The sequence below is a fragment of the Suricata suricatta genome, chromosome 9 (assembly GCF_006229205.1).
Source record: "Suricata suricatta isolate VVHF042 chromosome 9, meerkat_22Aug2017_6uvM2_HiC, whole genome shotgun sequence".
NCBI lineage: Eukaryota > Metazoa > Chordata > Mammalia > Carnivora > Herpestidae > Suricata > Suricata suricatta.
This window is the reverse complement of record NC_043708.1, coordinates 109,888,423-109,907,883: the sequence shown is the minus strand read 5'-3', so window position 1 is coordinate 109,907,883 and position 19,461 is coordinate 109,888,423. Positions and strand designations below refer to the sequence as shown.

Genomic DNA, 19,461 nt, shown 5'->3' with positions numbered 1-19,461 from the left:
ACACTTAATTGACTGAGCCACCCAGGCCCCCTTGCGTTAACTCTTATGCCCCCTCCAAAGCACCGCTTCACTGTTCCTTCCTCCAAGAGCCTTTCTTGACTGCCCCTCCTACTCCAGATTTAGTTATATTTCCCTCCAGCATATTCTCTTATCACCTGATATATCTACTTTATAGCACAGATCAAAATTATAATTAATTAGGGGCTTGCATCATTACTGTTCATTGTCTATGTTCCCCCCTATAATACAAAGTGTTAACCATTGTAAATCCATATCCTTGCACAGAGTATGCACTCAGATTTGTGGGATGAATAAATGGTGACTAGAGTTGGTTTCCAAGAACAAGTAGGATTAGAGTTGGGCCTTGAGGCAGTCCTGGACTCCGTTGTCAGAGTAGTAGAGTGAAAGGAGCACTGGACTGAGAGTCAGGAATCCCAGATTTCCGGTCCAGCTGCATGACTCACCTATTCACTCAAGAGATAGTCACTAAATACCCGCTGAATGCCAGACACTGTGTTAAGCCCTGCAGAGATAGTAGTGAATGAGTTGGTCATAGTTACCTCCTAATGGAGGTCCAGAGAAGGAGCCAGATGTGATTAAATGACCACACAAATAAATGTATGATCCCAGTTGTGATAAGTGATATGAAGAAGAAGTACATGGAGCAATGGGTGTATACATTAGTGAGGTTTAATTGGATTATGGAGCCCAGAGAAGGCTTTTCTGATAATGGATAGTTTTGCATTTTTTCCTTTTCAGATATAGTTTCAATGGATTTTTGACAAATATATGCACCAGTGTAACTATCACCCAGATCAATATATCGAAAATTTCCATTACCCTAGAAAGTTCCCACATGCCCCTTTGCAATCAATATACCAGGAAATCACCGAAACTGGTCTGATTTCTATCAATATATACCAGTTTTGCCTAATCTAGAATTTTGAATAAACACAATCATACAGTATATACTTTTTTAATCTCACTTCTTTTGCTCAGCATTATGCTTCTGAGATTTACTCAAGTTATTGCATGTATCAATAGTTCATTTTTTGCTTCTTTTTTATTGTTGAGTAGAATTCCATTGTATGACTCTGCCATAATTTGCTTATCCATTCACCCGCTGATGAATATTTGGGTTGATTCCTATTGTGTGTATGATGAACAAGGCTATTGGGAACATTCTTACACAAATTATTTTGTGGACCTATGTTTTCATTTATCTTGGGCACTGGGGATACAAGAGTAGAATTATTGGTCATAGATTAGATATCTATTTCACTTTATGAGAAACTGCAAAATATTTCTCCAAAGTCCTTCTGCTATTTTTATATGCATACCAGTAGTGATATGGGAGTTCTAGTTGCTCCATTTCCCCACCAATATTTAATATGGTCAGGTTTTTAAGATGATTAAATGTATGTGTGAAGTGTTATCTCATGTGGATTTATTTATTTATTTATTTATTTGTCTAATTTAAGGGGAGAGAGAGAGAGAGAGAATCCCTAAGCAGGCTTCATGTTCCCTGTGGAACCTGACATGGGCCCAATCCCATGACCTTGGGACCACAACCTGAGCTAAAATCAAGAGTTAAACACTCAACCGACTAAGCCATCCAGATGCCCCTTCACATTAAGTAGGGATGATTTGAAGCTGCTGTCCAAAGGATGAGAAGCAGATGAGGTGAAGAGGATGGGTGATAAACATTCTGGGCAAAGATCACAGAATGTGCAATGGCCCCAAGGTGGAAAGGAGCAGAACAATCACAAAGAACTGAAAGGGAGTGTAGTGTGGGGTGAGGCTAGTGAGGTAAGTAGTGGGAACCACTGAACTATTCACCTTCAAGGGACCATATGGGTCTGGGCAATGCACATACCAGCAGAGACCAGAGTGAACTAAACAAATGAACAAATAAAACAAAACCCAGTAATGTCCTGGGCTGCCTAACACCCCAGGAAATAGGGAGGAAAGTTCATAATAAGCAAAATGGAGTTTCTTGTCATCTCATCTTGTGCTCAGAATGGGTTAAGTTTGATTTAGAGAAATGAAGAAATGCACATTTCCTGCATGTGACCATTTGATTGCAAACTCATGCTTTCCACATAGGAAAGAGTAGGATTGCTGGGCGGTGTTGAGTACCCATTTGAGGTTTGAGACCAGGAATTTAAAATGAAATCATTCAGCCTGTATGTGCGATTTTTCTCTGCAGGTATGAAACCTCATCTCAGACTACAGTGCTTATTTAGCCAGATTGTGTGGTTTTTCCAGATAAGTATGTTGGAGGTTGAGGTGGGTCAAAAAGTGATTGTAATGATGAATCATGGACTCTAAGCTGGACCAGGAAGGGAATGAAGAATGGACAAGAATTGGTGGTATTAATGGATTAGAGGTCTCAATGAGGTTGAAGAATTATAGCAAATGGGGTCCTAGTACACGGAACTTGAAAGATAAAGGATAGGAGGTGGTAAGTGGAGAGTGAGGTATTATATTTTCATATTTCAAAGATGGGGTCCTTTTTGGGGTGATTAAAGTGTCAAGGGGGTAAACTTGCAAAAGGTAGCTAACTTGAGAGGGTTGTTGGAGGGGAGAAGGTCAAAGGGCTGAGAGGCCAGGATATTGAATAGAGCATCAACATGGATGTCGGACTTATTCATGGTGTTCAAGCATGGTGCTGGGAGTTGGAAGGGGCAGGGAAAAAGATTACTTAGGAGGTCAGAAGATGACAGCCATCAAAATGGTCAGGGTGGTATATCTGAATGAAAAGAACTTAACAAATAAGCAGAGATCTTTGTAGAAGGTGTGGGGGAAAACCATTAGGAAGTTCAAAGTCAACCCTAGCAACACTACTATATTTTACTGACATCTTTCCTATGGCCAATGAACCACATCAAACCAAACCACCAGATACATTTCAACTGGGAATGCTTTGTTATAAGTCTTGCCATCAGGAAGCACTGTCAATACTGGAAAGCAGCCCTCCAAGCAGTCCCTGGAGGCTAAGAAAGTGTGTCTCAGCCTGAGCACTGAGGACCCCTAGGGCTCTTGTGAGATATTGCAAGGAGCTCAGCCATCCTTCCTCATAGCTGCGCTTACCTGTAGGCAAATTTTAAGCGTAAGTAAATCTTAAAAAAAAAAAAATTTCTAAACTCCTTTAATTTACTTCCTTTACTGAATTATTGAAACGTTTTAGTTATTTATTTTTCCAATCAAAGAGATCTAAAAGTACAGCTACTATAATGTAGGGTTTTATATTGTCTTCTGCATGAAAGGAGTCCTCATAACCACAGGTTTTGAGGTTAATGGTAACACCATACTTAAATCCCACCCCCATCACTTTTTGTAAGTAGCATGACTTAGTGGGAAGAGCATAGTGCTGGAGTTAGGACTGTAGCAGCAGCAGCAGCAGCAATAGTATTTATTATCATTATAATCAACATTCGGGCATTTACATGAACCAGAAACATATAAACATTGTACGTAAATTGATCATTTATTCCTCCTATAATTTTATGAGGTAGGTACTATCATTAGCGTCATTTGGTAGCTGAATAGGGTGAGATTAGGTGACCTGCCCAAGGCCACACAGCTAATAAGGGTTGTAGGGGTAGTGGGATGAACTTGAATTTCATTTTTCCTCTACCCAGAACAGTCCAGATTCTGCAGTAGGAGTAAATGCCTCTGAATCTCAGTCGCTTAACTCAATAGACACTACCTGTTTTATGTAGGTTGGCAGGAGGCCTGGGCTTATTGTGCTAATTTATGGACCCAGGTTGACATAAGCTTCATTTTGACACATATTTCCACTGTCACAGATGGCCACACAAAGAAGAGTATGCTACAGTGACTGCAACTGAAATGGTATGCTCCTACTTGAAAACGGTATGTGTCATTTCTCAGACTTTGCTAGCCAAAGCAAGTCATGTGCCACTCCCAACGTGAAAGGGCAAGGAAATGCACTCTTGCCATTAGCACAGGAGTCAAACAAGCTGTTAGGTATTAATGATTACCACTAACACTCAGGCCCTGGGCAGGTCACACCTCTCTTGACCTCAGTTTTCCTACCCACAGAATGCGTGCAATCATTTTATAAGGATCCCTTGTTATGAGGCTCCCTAATTAAATGGGGGATGTTGCTTATGGTTATGATGAGGCAGAATGGCTGCATCCCCCCAAAGCTTCCATTAGCTGACAATCTTTGCCTCACCACAGGCAGCCCTGTAGCCCTGCATACAGAGCTGTCTGCAGAATGGCCTTTATCCAAGAATACGTGCCAACCTTTTGGTTGCTCACACACCTAATGTCTCAGAGAATATCGTTTTCATTTCCGTCATCAATACACCACATTTGTAGTCCCTGTGTTTGCTTGAAAGCTCAGTCTGGAACCACCAGCTGTCCAGTTCACGTAGAAAGGTGAGACTGCTTTGGCTTGAGAGTGTGAGGGTCTTGGTGAGTGATCTTTCCTCCAGGTTCCCCAAGCTCTATCTTCGAATCAAGTCAGATCGCCCAGACTGTTTACTTGGCTTTTCACAATTTCACCCCCAGGATGTGTGCTCTGAGTCACTCCTTTGTTAGCCAAGGATTGATGGTGCTACTAGCAGTACAAAAAACACCATTAAAAAGTACATTTCTCAATTCCAGTCAACCAGCAGTGACCACGCTGCCAGGGCACTTGGCGGGCTCTTTTCCTATATGGGTCGTTCCTATATTTGCAGCTGTTTGTCCTCTTTCTCGCTCCTCCAATAGATTAGGTTGTGAACTTCGTGAAAATGGGGACTTTTTCACCTGGGTTTCTTTCGTTGCTTATGTGAAAACCTGGTACCCAGCAGGTACTCAATAATATTCGCTGCATAAAAATGCTTCTGAAGATTCATGTAAGTTAACATATGATGACTTCCTTGTACAATTCAGTGTCTATGGATGTGCAATTAAGCATTTCATATAATCTTCAGGCCCTGGGATTCTATGAAACCAAAACAAGGTCAAAATGGGGGAGGAGGAGAAGAGCAGAAAAAAGATGACATTTCAAGCGGCGGAACACGAGAGGCAGGAAAGACAAGGTAGTATCGGGCACGGGGAGGATATCACTATGTCTGGAAGATTAAAACATAAGGTTAAAGAGGGAGATTGGAGTTAGATGCCTGTAGGGGTCTAAGGTCAACCACCAGAAAGAAGAAATAAACAGGACTTAGATTGGAGACAATGAGAGGAAGGCGTAAAAAACGTGGTCGTGCGTCAAATTCTGCGGCCAATAGCTCCAACAAATGAAAAAGCAGGATGAGAGAAGGTAATATATTGTGTCCCCAAAGCTTCCTCTTATTTATGGGCGCTCCCGTTTCACAGGAGGTAAGCTGAAAGCACACTTCTCGGTTCCTCAGGGCCAAGGGAGTGGAGGAGCCCCGCCTCGATCCGTCACGTGGCCAGAAGCGCCGTTGGCACGTGATCCATCCAGCTCTAGGCCAATCAGCCTCCGCAGGGGCGGGACGCAGAGTCTGAGGGGCGGCCGCAACAATCGAGGCCGCATTTTCTCGCGAGCCTTGCCGCCGTTGCTCCTTAGCCGCCCCCGGCCCGGAGGGAAGATCTCGCGAGGCTTGGGCGCTGCGGCGGTAGGAGGAGGACGGAGAAGGACGGAGCCTAGCTGTTGCTGCCTCCCTCGCTCACTCCTTCGCGCACTCGCCCGCCCCCTCCCTCCCTCCCCTCCCTTCCCCGGCCCCGGCTCCGGCCCCGGCCCCGGCCCATTCGCAGTTCGGTCTTCCGCAGGGAGGATGTCGGGCTCGTCGCTCCCCAGCGCCCTGGCCCTCTCCTTGTTGCTGGTCTCTGGCTCCCTCCTCCCAGGGCCAGGCGCCGCTCAGAACGGTAAGTGGGGCGCCGGGGGCGGGCCGGGCGGGGGCTGAGACGCCGGCGACCGGAGCAGTCTGTCCCGGGTCCGAGGAGGTGCCGGAGCAAGGGGAAGAGGGCCGGTCGAATCTGAGGGACGCGGACCCGAGAGGAGATGCCGGTCTGGAGTTCCAAGAGGCGCGGGTGTGAGAACCGAGGCGCCGGTCCGAGAGGTGGGGGCGTCCGTTAGAACCTGAGGTGTTGCAGACTTAGAGGCTCCACGTCTGGGGCTCTTCGCTCCGAGTCTGGGAGGGGACACCCAGGAATCCGACGTGAGGAGCTGGAGTAGCGGGGGCGGATGGGGAGGGGGCGCAGCTTTTAAAGAAGGCGGTAGAAAACAGGTATTTGTGGTTAAGGCGACGGGATTGGTGTCAAGCTGCCCAAGAGAGCAGAGGTCCCGGGCACTGGGGTCATCTGGGATTCTACGGGAACCCCGCTAGACCGGTGACATCCTAAAAAAAAATGACTTTGGGGGTGAGGGGCGTCCTGAAGAATACTGAGCAGAGTACTAGAGCCCCGAGGGAGGGGTAAAGACTCCGGGGACCTTGGATATGGAGGTGGAGGGAAGGTAGGTGGAATGTTAAGGTAGTGGGTTGACTGCAGTAAAGAATCTGGAAAGAGAAGCAGCTGGGGCTCTCAACGAGATGGGGGAAGAGGGTTGGTTTGCTAAGGAGGGTGGAGTGTTGGGCATTCTGGGGTAGTGGTTGGGAGAGCGAAAAGGAGTGTCTAAATAAGGAGAGGAAAAAGGAGCAGAGGATGGGGAGAAAGGGTTGAAACTGAGGTAGGGGGAATATTTATTCAGGCACTAAAGGTGCCTGGGTAGGGAGATGGGGGTGAGGCGAAGGCAGAAAATAGGGGAAGGGAGTAAAATGCAGGAAGCCGGGGGTGTAATGTTGGTGTGCAGTGTGGAGGATATGCTAGGGAGGGGAGGAGCGGAGTTGTGGCGAGTGCTGGAGGATACTGGTTAGGCCTTTGGGAAGGCTGGGACACGTAAACTGGAACTGCCCTGGTGTGACCGAATCAGTGACTGAAGACAAGGCGATGGAGGAAGTGGGGTTTTAAGATCGCAAAGTTTCAGGGCAGAACAGAGATCATTTCTGAGGAGCATAGAAGTCGTTCCTGAGATGTGTGCAGGGGATAGTGGAAACGGGATTAGGTTTTGAACTGCAGCGCTTCAGAGAAGATGGAGAGGAATTGTGAGGAACTTCTGTGATAGGGGATCTGGACCCCCCCCCCCCCCAAAAAAAACCAGTTCAGCTGCGGAATTGATCTTCCAGCGGTGAAAAGTATTGTGAGCTAGTTTCTGCTCTTGTGGAAACAGGCTTTACATTATTTTTATGGGAAAGAACTTAGAAGTCAGTGCTAGAGAGTGAACTATAAATTATTTTTGCTAATTCCTTGGTGTCTTCATTATGATAGAACAACTTAAAATTACTCAATTACTCTTGTTAGAATAGTTGAAATTTAATGTTTTTTTTTAATGAAAATGAAAAAAAAAGGCTCGTATTTTAAAAAAGTCAGTGGAGTTAAGCATTCTAAGGAGAGTCTGGGCTTAAATGCTGAAGATTACAGTGAAAATACATCAATAAAGGATTGAAAAACCATTGTCAGTTAAATATAAGTGTTGTAACAGATTGCACTAATCAAATCTTATGTATGCTTCAGGGCCTTGAATTATCACTGCAGGGGCCAGGAAGGAAATACTCTTCTGCCTCTAGCATTGAATATGCGGAGTCTGTTGGGTATTTTTCGATTTCCTCCAAATCATGAGGCTGCTATGGAAGGCAGGGTATAGGTTAGTCTGATTTGTGTCCTCAGTTTTTAGTCTGCGTTAACAATGTGCCTTCCAGGAGCCCAATACTAGTTTCACCTATTTGATTTGTGGAAAGAGCATGGTTTCATTTGGCACAAGAGGTAACAGATTCTTGATCTTAACATGTTTAATCTCTGGGCTGTGGCTTGGCTTCTTTCAGTGATTTATAATACGGTGAAATTGTAGTTTCTTAGCAACTAAAGCAAGGTTTTTGGATAGGCCTACCAAAGACTCAACTGGCTATTCTCAGCAGTATGTGTTCTAAATACAGCATAGTGCAGCTTTTCCTTGAAATGAGCTTGAATTCAGTCATATGACATGACTGGTGAAGTGAAGCTGAGCTTGTACTTGACCCAAATGAATATAAATTTGACTTGAGGGGAAAAAAATAGCTGTTTTTGTTTTTGTTTTTTTTTTTTTTTTTTTTTAGTTGGAGTCCATATAGGTAAGGATGCCATTTTATAGCTTTCTGTAACATGTCCTAAAAGATTCATGCTTTCAACTTGTAATAATAGCCTTACAGTAGTCTGACCTCTTGTCTGGGAGTTTGTATTTTCTTATCTGGTGCATCAGAAATGGATACCATGCTCTGTATGATATCAAAATGTTAGATTATTTATTTAAAATGATGACTTAGGGGCGCCTGGGTGGCTCAGTCAGTTAAGCATCCGGCTTCAGCTCAGGTGAGATCTCACGGTTCGTGGGTTCGAGTCCCGCGTCCGGCTCTGTGTTGACAGCTAGCTCAGAGCCTGGAGCCTGTTTCAGATTCTGTATCTCCCTCTCTCTCTGACCCTACCCTGCTCCAGCTGTCTCTCTCTGTCTCTCAAAAATAAATAAAAAGCATTAAAAAAATTAAAAAAAAATAAAATGATGACTTAGGGGAAAAAAAACCTAAGTGTTTCTGGATTATGTATGTGGTAGTTTAGATTGAGTATAAATGTTTTTCAAAAAGTCTCTTTTATTATCCTAAAATGAATAATTTGGGCCCTCAAGGTCTCGTACTTCTCACCTGTGTGACCCATTACCATGGAGATGCAAGGCTTTCATTCAGATAGAGTTTGTTTCTCATCCAAATATTTAGACTTAGTGGGACCACAGATTAAATTAAAATCCTTAGTTATGGCGTTGGGTTTTTTTGTGTGTGTATCAAGAAAGGTGTAATTCATTTTAAAGGAAGAAACTTGTTTTAAAGATGGGGAATGGGCTAAAAGGGTGATGGGTATTAAGGAGGGCACTTGTGATGAGCACTATAAGGGAGGAATCATATATGCTAACTAACTAGAATTTAAATAAAAACTTGGAAAGAAAAAATTTCTCAAAAAATACATTTTGATAAGACATTCAAGAATTTTAGACTTTAAAATTAAAATTGAATGAGTATAATCCAGGTGTCATTATTTGGTGATTAAGAATGCAGACTTTGGATCCTGATAGAACTGTGTTTGAGTCCAGCCCTTTTAGCTAAGTGATTTTGGAATAAAGTGCTTATTACCTCCAAATCTCAGTTCTGTCATCTGTAAATTGGAATTTAAATAATGCCAGTCTCCTAGGGAATGGTGCAAAGATTAAATGAGGTAATGACCATGAAGCATTTAGATTTCTGCCTGGTACACAGAGAGTGAGTTTCAATAGGGAGTGGATTTTTACTATATGTAATATATGTTACTATATGTGCCATATGCTATATTATGTAGTATAACAGTACTGTCTATACTAAATGTTTGCTCACTATAGTGTTAGCTGTTACTGTTATTATCCTTTAAAAAGTAGCATTTTTATTCTTCATGTATATGTTGAACACCTGTTAATACTGTTCATTATCTTGAATAAAGTAAAGCAGGCCATTTTGAAGGCCCTCAACAGAGATTTGCACTTGAGCTTATGTAACTTTTAAGTGCCTCTACAACTGCAAATTCTGGTGAGGAAGTTTATATTTCCATTTCATCGCCCCGGAAAATTTCATGGCTCTCTTTTTCTTTCAGTGAACTAAATATCTTTTCATATGGGCTAGGTAGGATCTAGAATTTTTTCATAGAATCCCATTGTTGTGAAAAAGAGAAGTGGATATAGTGCCTGGCACACAGTAGGAGTGACTGATGAATGAATGTGGAATGGGGTATGAAAATGTAATACATTCATATTGAAAATATAATATTGGATAATTAACACTGCTTAGTGGACGAAAATAAGGAGTTTGATGAATTTTATTAATGATCTAAATTTTAAGAAACTATTTTCCTTGGGTGATCCTAGGTAGTTGTGAACATTGTGATTTGTAACAATGCCAATATTTGAAATAGATGATTCACAAATCTTTTTTTTCTGTCAAGTGCTTTTTGCTTCAGTGGTTTGGCAGTTTTCTCTCTGAGAACATTTTTAGACACGTATTTGCTATTGATTGTGCATCTCTTCTTTGGGTGAACTGAAATGAGTGACCGAAGACAGATGTACCTACAGCAGCTGCGGCACAAAAAACATGTGAGATGTCAAGCAACATATCTTAACATATTTAATCCAAATAAGGTTTTTTTATTAAAAAGTTTTTTTAAATGTTTTATTTATTTTTGAGAGAGAGACTGCATGATCAGGGCAGGGTCAGAGAGAGAGGGGGGGGGGGGGACACAGAATTCGAAGATAGGCTCCAGGCTCTGAGCTAGCTGTCAGCCCAGAGCCCAACGCGGGGCTCGAACACACAAACCGCAAGATTATGACCTGAGTCCAAGTGGGACGTTTAACCAACTGAGCCACCCAGGCACTCCCCAAATAAGGTTTTAAATGACCAGAAGAAATAGTTTGAGTGCGACAAAGCATTTCCTAAGGAGATTATAAGCCTCTAGTTTCTTAGGCAACTGACAAAAGTGTCACTACTGATATCATGGAGTACCTAGGCATGAGAAATTGGTTCTGAGTCTGGGGTGGAAAGGCCTGTTACTAAGTCAGGATTGGTCCTATGCTATTAGTTTTTGTTTTTCAAGGTTACTAGATCCAAATTAGAAAGATGCAGACGGGGTGTTTGTGTTGTGAGACTTCATAGACCTGACCTGCTAATACACCAAGGTTTATAACAACAAAAGAAAATAAAAGCCATTAAATATAAATGTGCTCCACAGTCCAAACATTTGCCAGAAATTAAGATTGAAGATCATTACACGTCTGACTTTGAGTGAGTTATACAAATGTTCATGAGGAATTAAGACTATTATGTCTTGAAGGAATCCCTTTATTTTTCTTAATACAGTTTTGATATGAAGCATTTTCTCCAGTGGAGCACATTTTTACACATTGGTAAAAAGCAAAATGTTACTGTATTGTCTATTTCTTTTTTAAAATAAAAAATTGTTTAATTGGGTCTGCAAAGATGAACAATGTGACCAAATAAGTGCTGTGACAATTTGAACACTTTCTCGTTTAGTTTGAGGTACTTTTTCAAAGTAAGGTGTATGTAAAATCTGATACTTGCTAGATCTATGTAAAAGTTTTTGTCTGCAAGACAATTTGTGAAGGTAATGAGTAGCTAATATCTATACAAATGAAGTATATAGAAAAACAATGAATGACTGTTGGATATCATATAGGAGATGTTCAGTAAAACTTCGGGTAAAATTGTGCAAAGAAGTTTTGGGAAAGGTGAATTCTTTGAAAAACTTTCTGCATCTGTTCAGTTTTTGTTTATAGTGAGAGCACAGTCTGGACAGGATCAGAAGTAGAGAATGAAGTTGTAAGAGAAAGGGGGAAAGGCAAAAAAGGCTGCAGTGGTACAAGGAGAAAAGTAGAATGTAAGACTGAGGAATAAATATTCATTTGAGGAGCATCTGGAAAAATAGAATCTGTCAGAAAGAATACAACAGGATCCTCTAAAGTAAATTCACACATCAATTAAAAAAATGGTGCAAAATCACCTCCTGTGAACAGTTGGCTTGACTTTCAGTCTGCCTCTAAGTTTTTTTTATTAAAAAAATTTTTTAAAGGTTTATTTTTAAGAGAGAGAGACAGACAGGAGAGGCCGGGGAGAAGGAGGCCCAGAAGCTGAGGCAGGATATGAGCTCTGACCCATCAACACAGAGCCCACCACAGGGCTGGAACTCATGAACTCTGAGATCATGCCCTGAGCTGATGTCGGACCCTTAACCGACTAACCACCCAGGCGCCCCTCAGTGTGCCTCTTTAAATAAAACATTATTGTATTGTTTTACTTGAATTGTTAAAACTACCATTGATGACATACATGGAGTTTGTTTTTCTTTTAATGTTGTTCTTTTATTTTTGAGAGAGAGACACAGAGTGTGAGTGGGGAAGGGGCAAAGAGAGAGGGAGACACAGAATCTTAATTAAGCAGGCTCCAGGCTCTGAGCTGTCGGCACAGAGCCTGATGCAGGGCTCAAACTTATACATGGTGAGATCATGGCCTGAGCTGAATTCGGATGCCCAGCTTCCCAAAGAGATGCCAACCTGGATGCCCAACCTGAGCCACCCAGGAACCCGTGATGACATGGGGTTTAATTTTAAACACTTTAGATAATGCATTTTTAAACTTGTTTGTGGGGTTTTTGTAGGTTTTTTTTTTTTTTTTTTTTCCAGAATTCCTAATTTTAGTTGGTAAGGATCAGCTTTGGGAAGGCAGGAAACAGACCTCACCAGTTATTTATATATGTTTCTTTGTGTATCTGTATGTATTATATATGCTTCTGAGTTTAAAGTGAAATACTGCAGTGATCTTATGTAAAAACATGATTTCTAGGTAAAACATTATCTGTTTTTCAAGAATTCAGTTTAGAAGGAGTCTAGATTTATACCTACCTAATTCCAATTTACTATGTTATTTAAAACTGAAAGTAGGTCTAACTTTTTGGTCTGTTTTTATGTAGATACAAAGATATACATTTATTAATCAAACCTAATTAACTTGAGGTTATTTTTACCTGGTTACTCAGAACTTTTAATTGGTCTGTGTAGAAATGGAGTTTAAAGAATTTCATAAGTATTTGCATACAGTAAGTTAGTGGGAGACATATTTAATGTTCCTCACCCACCTGCTGGTTTTTGTTTCGTTTCTTGTTTTTGTTAAGTTTCAAATTTTAAAAACCCCGTTCTATCTCTTCATTAAAACAGATTGTGGTCAGCTTTAATGTAAACAATCTTGTATTAAGTTACTTGTACTAAAAAATTGTGAATGGTATTTTGCATTCCTGAAAACAATTATGGAATGTTTTAAGACTGGCTTTCTTTCCAGATAATCTGAATTGCTAGAAGTTTATGATGTGTTTTATGGTATTTTCCAGAAGTCTATCAGTTTAGATATGCTTCTCTTTGTTTTACCTTAGTTTATATTGTTGTTTCACCCAAGTATCACTTCATAGTGACTATACAATGAAACATAAATGAGGCAGTGCGAAATCACTCTGAAAGTGTCAGGGTTCTATATATTATGTAAGATTCAATTATCAGAAAATATTAAGTTCCATAATGTACCAGTAGTTTCAATCATATCCAAATGTATACTCACATTCTAAAAGTAATTAACTATAAGATACTGTACAAGACAGAAGGTTTAGTCGTTTTCTGATAGAATAACAAGGCAAATGTCCCATATGCATGATACAGTAAAAAAAAAAACAACAACTAAGTGTACTTGTGTATATCAGTTGTTAGGACATTGATTTCTTCTTTTCTTCCTGATAGAGGAAGCATTTGAAAACCGCTTTTACTAGATGATGTGTAAATTCCCTTTCAGTTCTAAAATTACACAGTTCTATTGTTTTTAGTATCGTCCCCAAAAACCAGAGACCGCCAGGGAGACAGAATCACGCATGCAAAAGCAAAGGGCTTTATTCCGAGCTTATGTAAGCACAGGCTCACAGACTCCACCAACACACTGGATCCACGTGGAGTGAGCCCCTAGCATGGTGGGGTAGGGCTTTTATGAGTTTGGAAAGGGGGAGTTACAGGAAATTGTGACATAGGTACAGTGATCCAATTATTATACACTATTATTGACAGCAAGTTTAACCATTCACATTGCCTACAGTATGTTACTTTTGGCGGGACCCAACCACAACATTTAGAGTATTGACCAATTACAGAGTGGGCCCAGGACCCTCACGTAGGGCGTGACTAGTCTTAGCCTCCATCTTTAGGCCTGCCCTTAGAAATGTTAAAGGTGTTAGCTGGCCTTTCCTGATTGGGCGTTACCAGGGTGATCCCTCTTGTCTTGGGCATTGTGTGCCCTTCTATTGTCTCATGGAGTCAGTTTCAGACCTGCGTCCTTACACTATTGACTTTACAACTTGGAGGCCTGAGGGAGAGAATACTTTATTAATAAATTTTTAGAAACTTACTTTTTGGAAATAAGAAAAGTTGACTTTGAGGCATGCACTGCTTTGAAATCTCAACTGCCTGTAAACTTACTGCAGATAACGTTTGTAGTTTTTGTTTCAAGGAAGGCAGAATGGTGTAATGGAGAACTTAAATAACTTACTGGGAAAATTGCCAGTGTGAACTAAACATTTTAAGAAATGAAAATCACTGCCAGGTAGGTAGGTATTTTGTGTTTGTTCTGTTGGTTAAAAAGTAGTTGACTGGGGCACCAGGGTGGTTTAGTCGGACTTTGGCTTAAGTGTTGGACTTCGGCTCACTCAGGTCATGATCTCATGGTTCCTGGGTTCAAGTCCCGCATTGGGCTCTGTGCTGACAGCTCAGAGCCTGGAGCCTGCTTCAGATTCTGTTTCTCCCTCTCTCTTATACCCCGCCCCCCAACCCCCTGCTCACGCTGTTTCTCTCTCTAAAAAAAACACACACACACACAAAAACCCAAACATTAAAAAATAATAAAGAAAAGTAGTCGACTCTTGTAGAGACGATGAAGAGAAAATGAGGCACATAAATAATTGTATTATCCTTTGAGGAAGTTTGTTTTTTATTTATGACTTCATTTCTCCTGTCTCTTAGTATTTTTTTTTTAGATCTCTAAACCTTTCTATTATAGTTGAACAAGGCAATCCAAGTATTACCAGAATTAAATCTGAGGAAATTCCTAGATAGATGGTTCTTAGAAACAGTGTGTTGAAAAGTCTCAATTTTTTTAATGTTTATTTTTGAGAGAGAGAGAGAGAGAGAGAGAGAATGTGAGCGGGGGTGGGGGGTGGAGGGAGTGGGTAGAGAGAGAAGGAGACACAATTTGGAGCAGGCTCCAGGCTCTGAGCTGTCAACACAGAGCCCGACACTGGGCTCAGACTCACAATCCATGAGATCATGACTTGAGCTGAGGTTGGAAGCTTAACCAACTGAGCCACCCAGGTGCCCCTTAAAAGTCTCAATTTATATGTTTATTCATTGTACTTCTTTGTATTTGTTAGGTATATCTGTTTCCTTGCTTTTTAAAAAGTTTTTGTTAGAATTTCAAACATACAAAAAGTAGAGTGAGTAATGTAATAAACTCCCATATACTCATAATCTAGTTTCAAGTGTTATCAACTACATCCTTCCTACTTATTTATTTAAAAATAATCTGATAATTAACATTATGAATTAAAAATTTCTAGTTGCTGAAATGTACTTAGTAGGGATTAGCTTATGTAAGTAAAATGGAAATTATTTGGTTCACATTTAATTATGTTGAAATGATTCTGAAAATATAAAAGCTCTTTAGAAAAAGGCCTTCACGCTTTAGTTTGTGACCCAGACGGAGGAATGGATTTTATTTGTGACTAAGTAGATGGATAAATGTGTAACGTTTTGTACAACAGTGTCTGCACTCTGTAATGTATGTGAAGAAAGCTATTATGACCTTCTGGCTCCACCCATAGTTTATTAATGGATGGTGAGACTCTTCTATTTGAAAAACCACATTTTCTAGTATGGAGTAGTTTTGAGTTGTTTTTATTTTTTATATGCGATGTTAGTCTGGAACAATCTGATGGTTTTTATAAACACAGTAAGGATTTTTCACAAGGTATCTGTCAGTAATATCAACATATGCTGTTACTAGTAACTATTGATGAGGAAAATACATCATTTTTGAATTAATACATTAGCTATTACTTGTATAATACTGATTTTTTTTCCCTATTTGGACAGACAGGAATCTACAGTAATTTGAATCTCATAATCAAAGCATAAGTTGTGTAGTATGTTTAGTTGTCTTTTTAAATTAGAACTTCCGACTTCAGCTCAGGTCATGATCTCACAGTTCGTGCTAACAGCATGGAGCCTAGAGCCTGCTTTGGATTCTGTGCCTCCCTCTCTCTCTGACCCTCCCCGCTCATGCTCTGTGTGTGTCTCTCTCTCTCAAAAATAAACAAACATTAAAAAATAAATTAAAAAAAATGGAACTTCCGTTCCTTATTCCTTAGCCCGTGCCTTCGAATTACTGCTTGAGTACAGGGCTGGCAGCTCTACCTATTTATTCAGAGCTTACTGAGCTCTGACTGCTTACTCTGAGGCTGTTGTCTGAGGCACTTTGCTGGTGAGTACAGAGTGACTTGAGCATTGGCCACAGGAAGGGAGGGAAAAAGAAGCATCACAGAAGAATCACTAACCTTTCATGTTTAAGATACTAGAGTAGCAAGTTTATTTTCTCATTTTTAGACCTTGGAGGGAAAAAAGGCAATAGTATGTCCTTGTTCTGTTTTGGCAACTATTGGAATACTCTTTCTTTTCCCCTCCCTTCCTTCCAACGACCTTTTTAAAGTTATCTTTACATCCAGCTTGGGGCTTGAACTCACAACCCTGAAATCAAGAATCATATGCTCTACTGAAGGAGCCAGTGAGGCACCCCTGAAATACTTTTCAGTCCATAGATTGAAGAAATATGTTACATGTAGTTTAGGATTTTTCGGTTATGTAAGTTTAGCAGGTTGGCAACCATTGTGGAACAACTGGAAAAAGTAGCATAGTAGCTTCAGCATTGAAATTATATTCATTAATGTTGAACATCAAATCATTCACCAAGGAAGATGAAATAAATGTTCAGTGCAAACCAGGAAACTGCTACCTGGAGAAAAGCAGCTATAAAGAGGTTTCAGATAACTTGCTAGGAACTGTCATTTAATTACCCTTAGACAAATAACCTAGTGATCATATATCAAAATTATGGAATTACTAACAGTGTTACTGTTTTCTTACTAGGATAGACCTTCAAATAATTATGAACACTTTCTATCCACATTTAAGATAAAATGCAGATAATTCTACACTGTTGGTAGCAAAGACTTAGGGAAAAAGCGTGAAGGATCTAAATTTAGGAAAAGGGAGCACTAAGGGGATGTGATTATCTATTAATACCTTCAGGGTAGCAGTGTAAATGAAGTAAGGGAATTAGGCAGTCTCCAAAGATGGATGGACTGTGTGAAAGAACCGTGGCCCAGAGCACAAGGAAGAAATGTATAGGCTTAGTAATAAGAAGATTTTAATGAAACTAGCAGAAGAGTTATTTGCACTTACTCATTGTCAGTGACATTATAAGTAGGACAAAGAGCTGGTTGAGAGGAGAGAGATTTCATAAAACAAAAGGGAGGATCTCTTTCTGTTACATCTAGAACTTACTTGGATAGGAGCTCAATAATAGAAGAAAAAACTTTTATAGATATGAATATAAAATGAAATGGGATGTCCAGAAGTTTCTAAGGGTCAGATGTTTGTTTCAGACACTAAAGTTCTATGATTCTGAATTCAAGAAAAATGGTAGATTAATTTTGGAATCCATTAAAGTAGCTTTTTATGCATTAAAAAAAACCTTCAGGGAGAGAGGGAGAGAGAGAGGGAAAGAAAGAAAAGAAGGAAAGGAAAGAAAAGAAAGAATCCCAAGCAGGCTCCACACTCACTTCATTCCATGACTCTGGGATTGTGACCTAAACCAAAATCAAGAGTCAGCAGCAATCAAAAAGAATGAAATCTTGCCATTTGTAACAATGTGCATGGAACTAGAGTGTATCATGCTAAACAAAAGAAGTCAGAGAAAGACAAATACGTGATTTCACTCATATGTGGAATTTAAGAAACAAAACATGAACATAGGGGAAGGGAAGCAAAAGTAAGAGAGGGAGACAAAGGATAAGAGATTCTTAAATACAGAGAACAAAGTGACAGTTGCTGATGGCGTGTTTTTTGGGTCAGGGGATGGGCTAACTGGGTGATGGATGTTAAGGAGGGCACTTGTTGGGATGAGCGCTGGGTATTATATGGAAGTGATGAATCACTAAATTCTATTCCTGAAATCATTATTACACTATGTTAACTAGGATTTAAATTTTCAAAAAAGGAAAAAAGGAGGGGGAGGGAATAAGAGTCAGATGCTCAGTTGACTAAGCCACTCAGGTGCCCCTAAAGTAGCTTTTAGGATCTGCCTGTAATGCTGAAAACAGGATTCTGTTTATTATAACCTTTATAAAAAACTTTTTTTGCTTAGTTATCAAAAACCTACACTATGAAACTTTTTAAATCTGTGTTTTACACAGAAGCATGAGAGTTCATTCACTAGAGTGCGTGGAACCTACTAAAGGTTTAACCTTTAGCTCTTAGAAAGTAGGCTTTGTCTTTTATATGATGTCAGCTATTAAGACTTATCAACAGGAAAAGAGCACTTACAGACTCTCCTTAAGGCTTTTCACTGGTCAAAATTATGCTGCAATAGAAGCTCTCCATTGTTCTTTGAGTGGAAGCTGGGCTGTAATTCTTTGATAGAGTTGGGAGCTCACTTTAATTAGTTCAGAGTGTAAAGTTGCCAGATAAAGTGCAGGATGCCCAGTTAAATTTGAATTTCAGATAAATGATGAGGAATTATTATTTGCTAAATCTAGCAACACTAGAAGAATGTCTTTTTTTTTCCTTCCCCATTTTGGTTTTCCATTTACATCTTGTAATTTGGTGAGTTTGAATTTTTTTTTAAAGATTGTTTATTTTGAGAGAGAGCGAGTGCGAGCGAGCGAGCGAGCAAGCAAGCAAGCAAGCATGCTGGGGAAGAGCAGAGAGAGAGAGGGATTGAGAGAATCCCAACCAGAAGACGATATGAGGCTTGAACTCAGGAACTACGAGACCGAGACCTGAGCAGAAACCAAGAGTTGTATGCTTAACTGACTGAGCCACACAGGTGCCCCAAAAGAAATCTTTTTAAAGTAGATTTAATAGTCAAGATTGTATTATATTACAAATTTTGTATGAGAAAATATAGCTTAGAATAGTATTTTTTGTTTTTATAACATTTCTTTTTTTAATATAACATTTCTATATATATTCTTCAATTCTGTTATATTTGATAGGTTATGTTTTTTATTCTCTAAAAATTGAAGCTATTTTAAGGAAGAATGTGAGCAGAAGGTATCAGGTTGGATTTTTTAGCAATTCCCCTCCTCTCTTTACCTAAAATATTTTAAAATTTAGGGCACTGTTGCCTGAGGCTTATGACACACATGATTCTGGGGCTTGTTAGTTCAAAGATTGTCCTTCAGATTTTTACTGGGGGGGGGGGAGTTTGGAATAAATTTGCATTATTGGTTTGGAAGAAGAGAAAGGTATGAATGAAGATAATGATACACCCTTTTCCTTCTAGTGGGTTCAGAATTATTTTCACTTGCCTGGTTACAGCCACGTGATGTAGAGAGTCAGAAAGTAGATGTTAGCTCTGCAGTCTAGGGATGTGATTTCTTAACAGTTAAATTGTATTTTATTTATTTTTAAAAATATTTATTTTTGAGAAAAGAGAGTGTGCACACACATGAACTTCCTCCCTCCCTCCCTCCCTCTCTCTCTCTCTCTCTCTCTCTCTCTCTCTCTCTCTCTCT

At 40.1% G+C, this 19,461-nt stretch overlaps 1 protein-coding gene across 2 annotated transcripts in view; it reads left to right on the top strand.

The window, feature by feature from the left end:
• The first annotated feature begins 5,606 nt into the window (after positions 1-5,606).
• NPTN (neuroplastin) overlaps positions 5,607-19,461 on the top strand; it is a 72,508-nt gene continuing 58,653 nt past the window's right edge. The window contains exon 1 of one of the 2 annotated variants that reach the window (XM_029952552.1): positions 5,607-5,853. In XM_029952552.1, coding sequence (XP_029808412.1) covers positions 5,763-5,853 — 91 coding nt within the window. In that variant the 5' untranslated portion in view covers positions 5,607-5,762. The remainder of the gene's footprint in view (positions 5,854-19,461) is intronic. The other variant, XM_029952553.1, reaches the window with a different exon arrangement.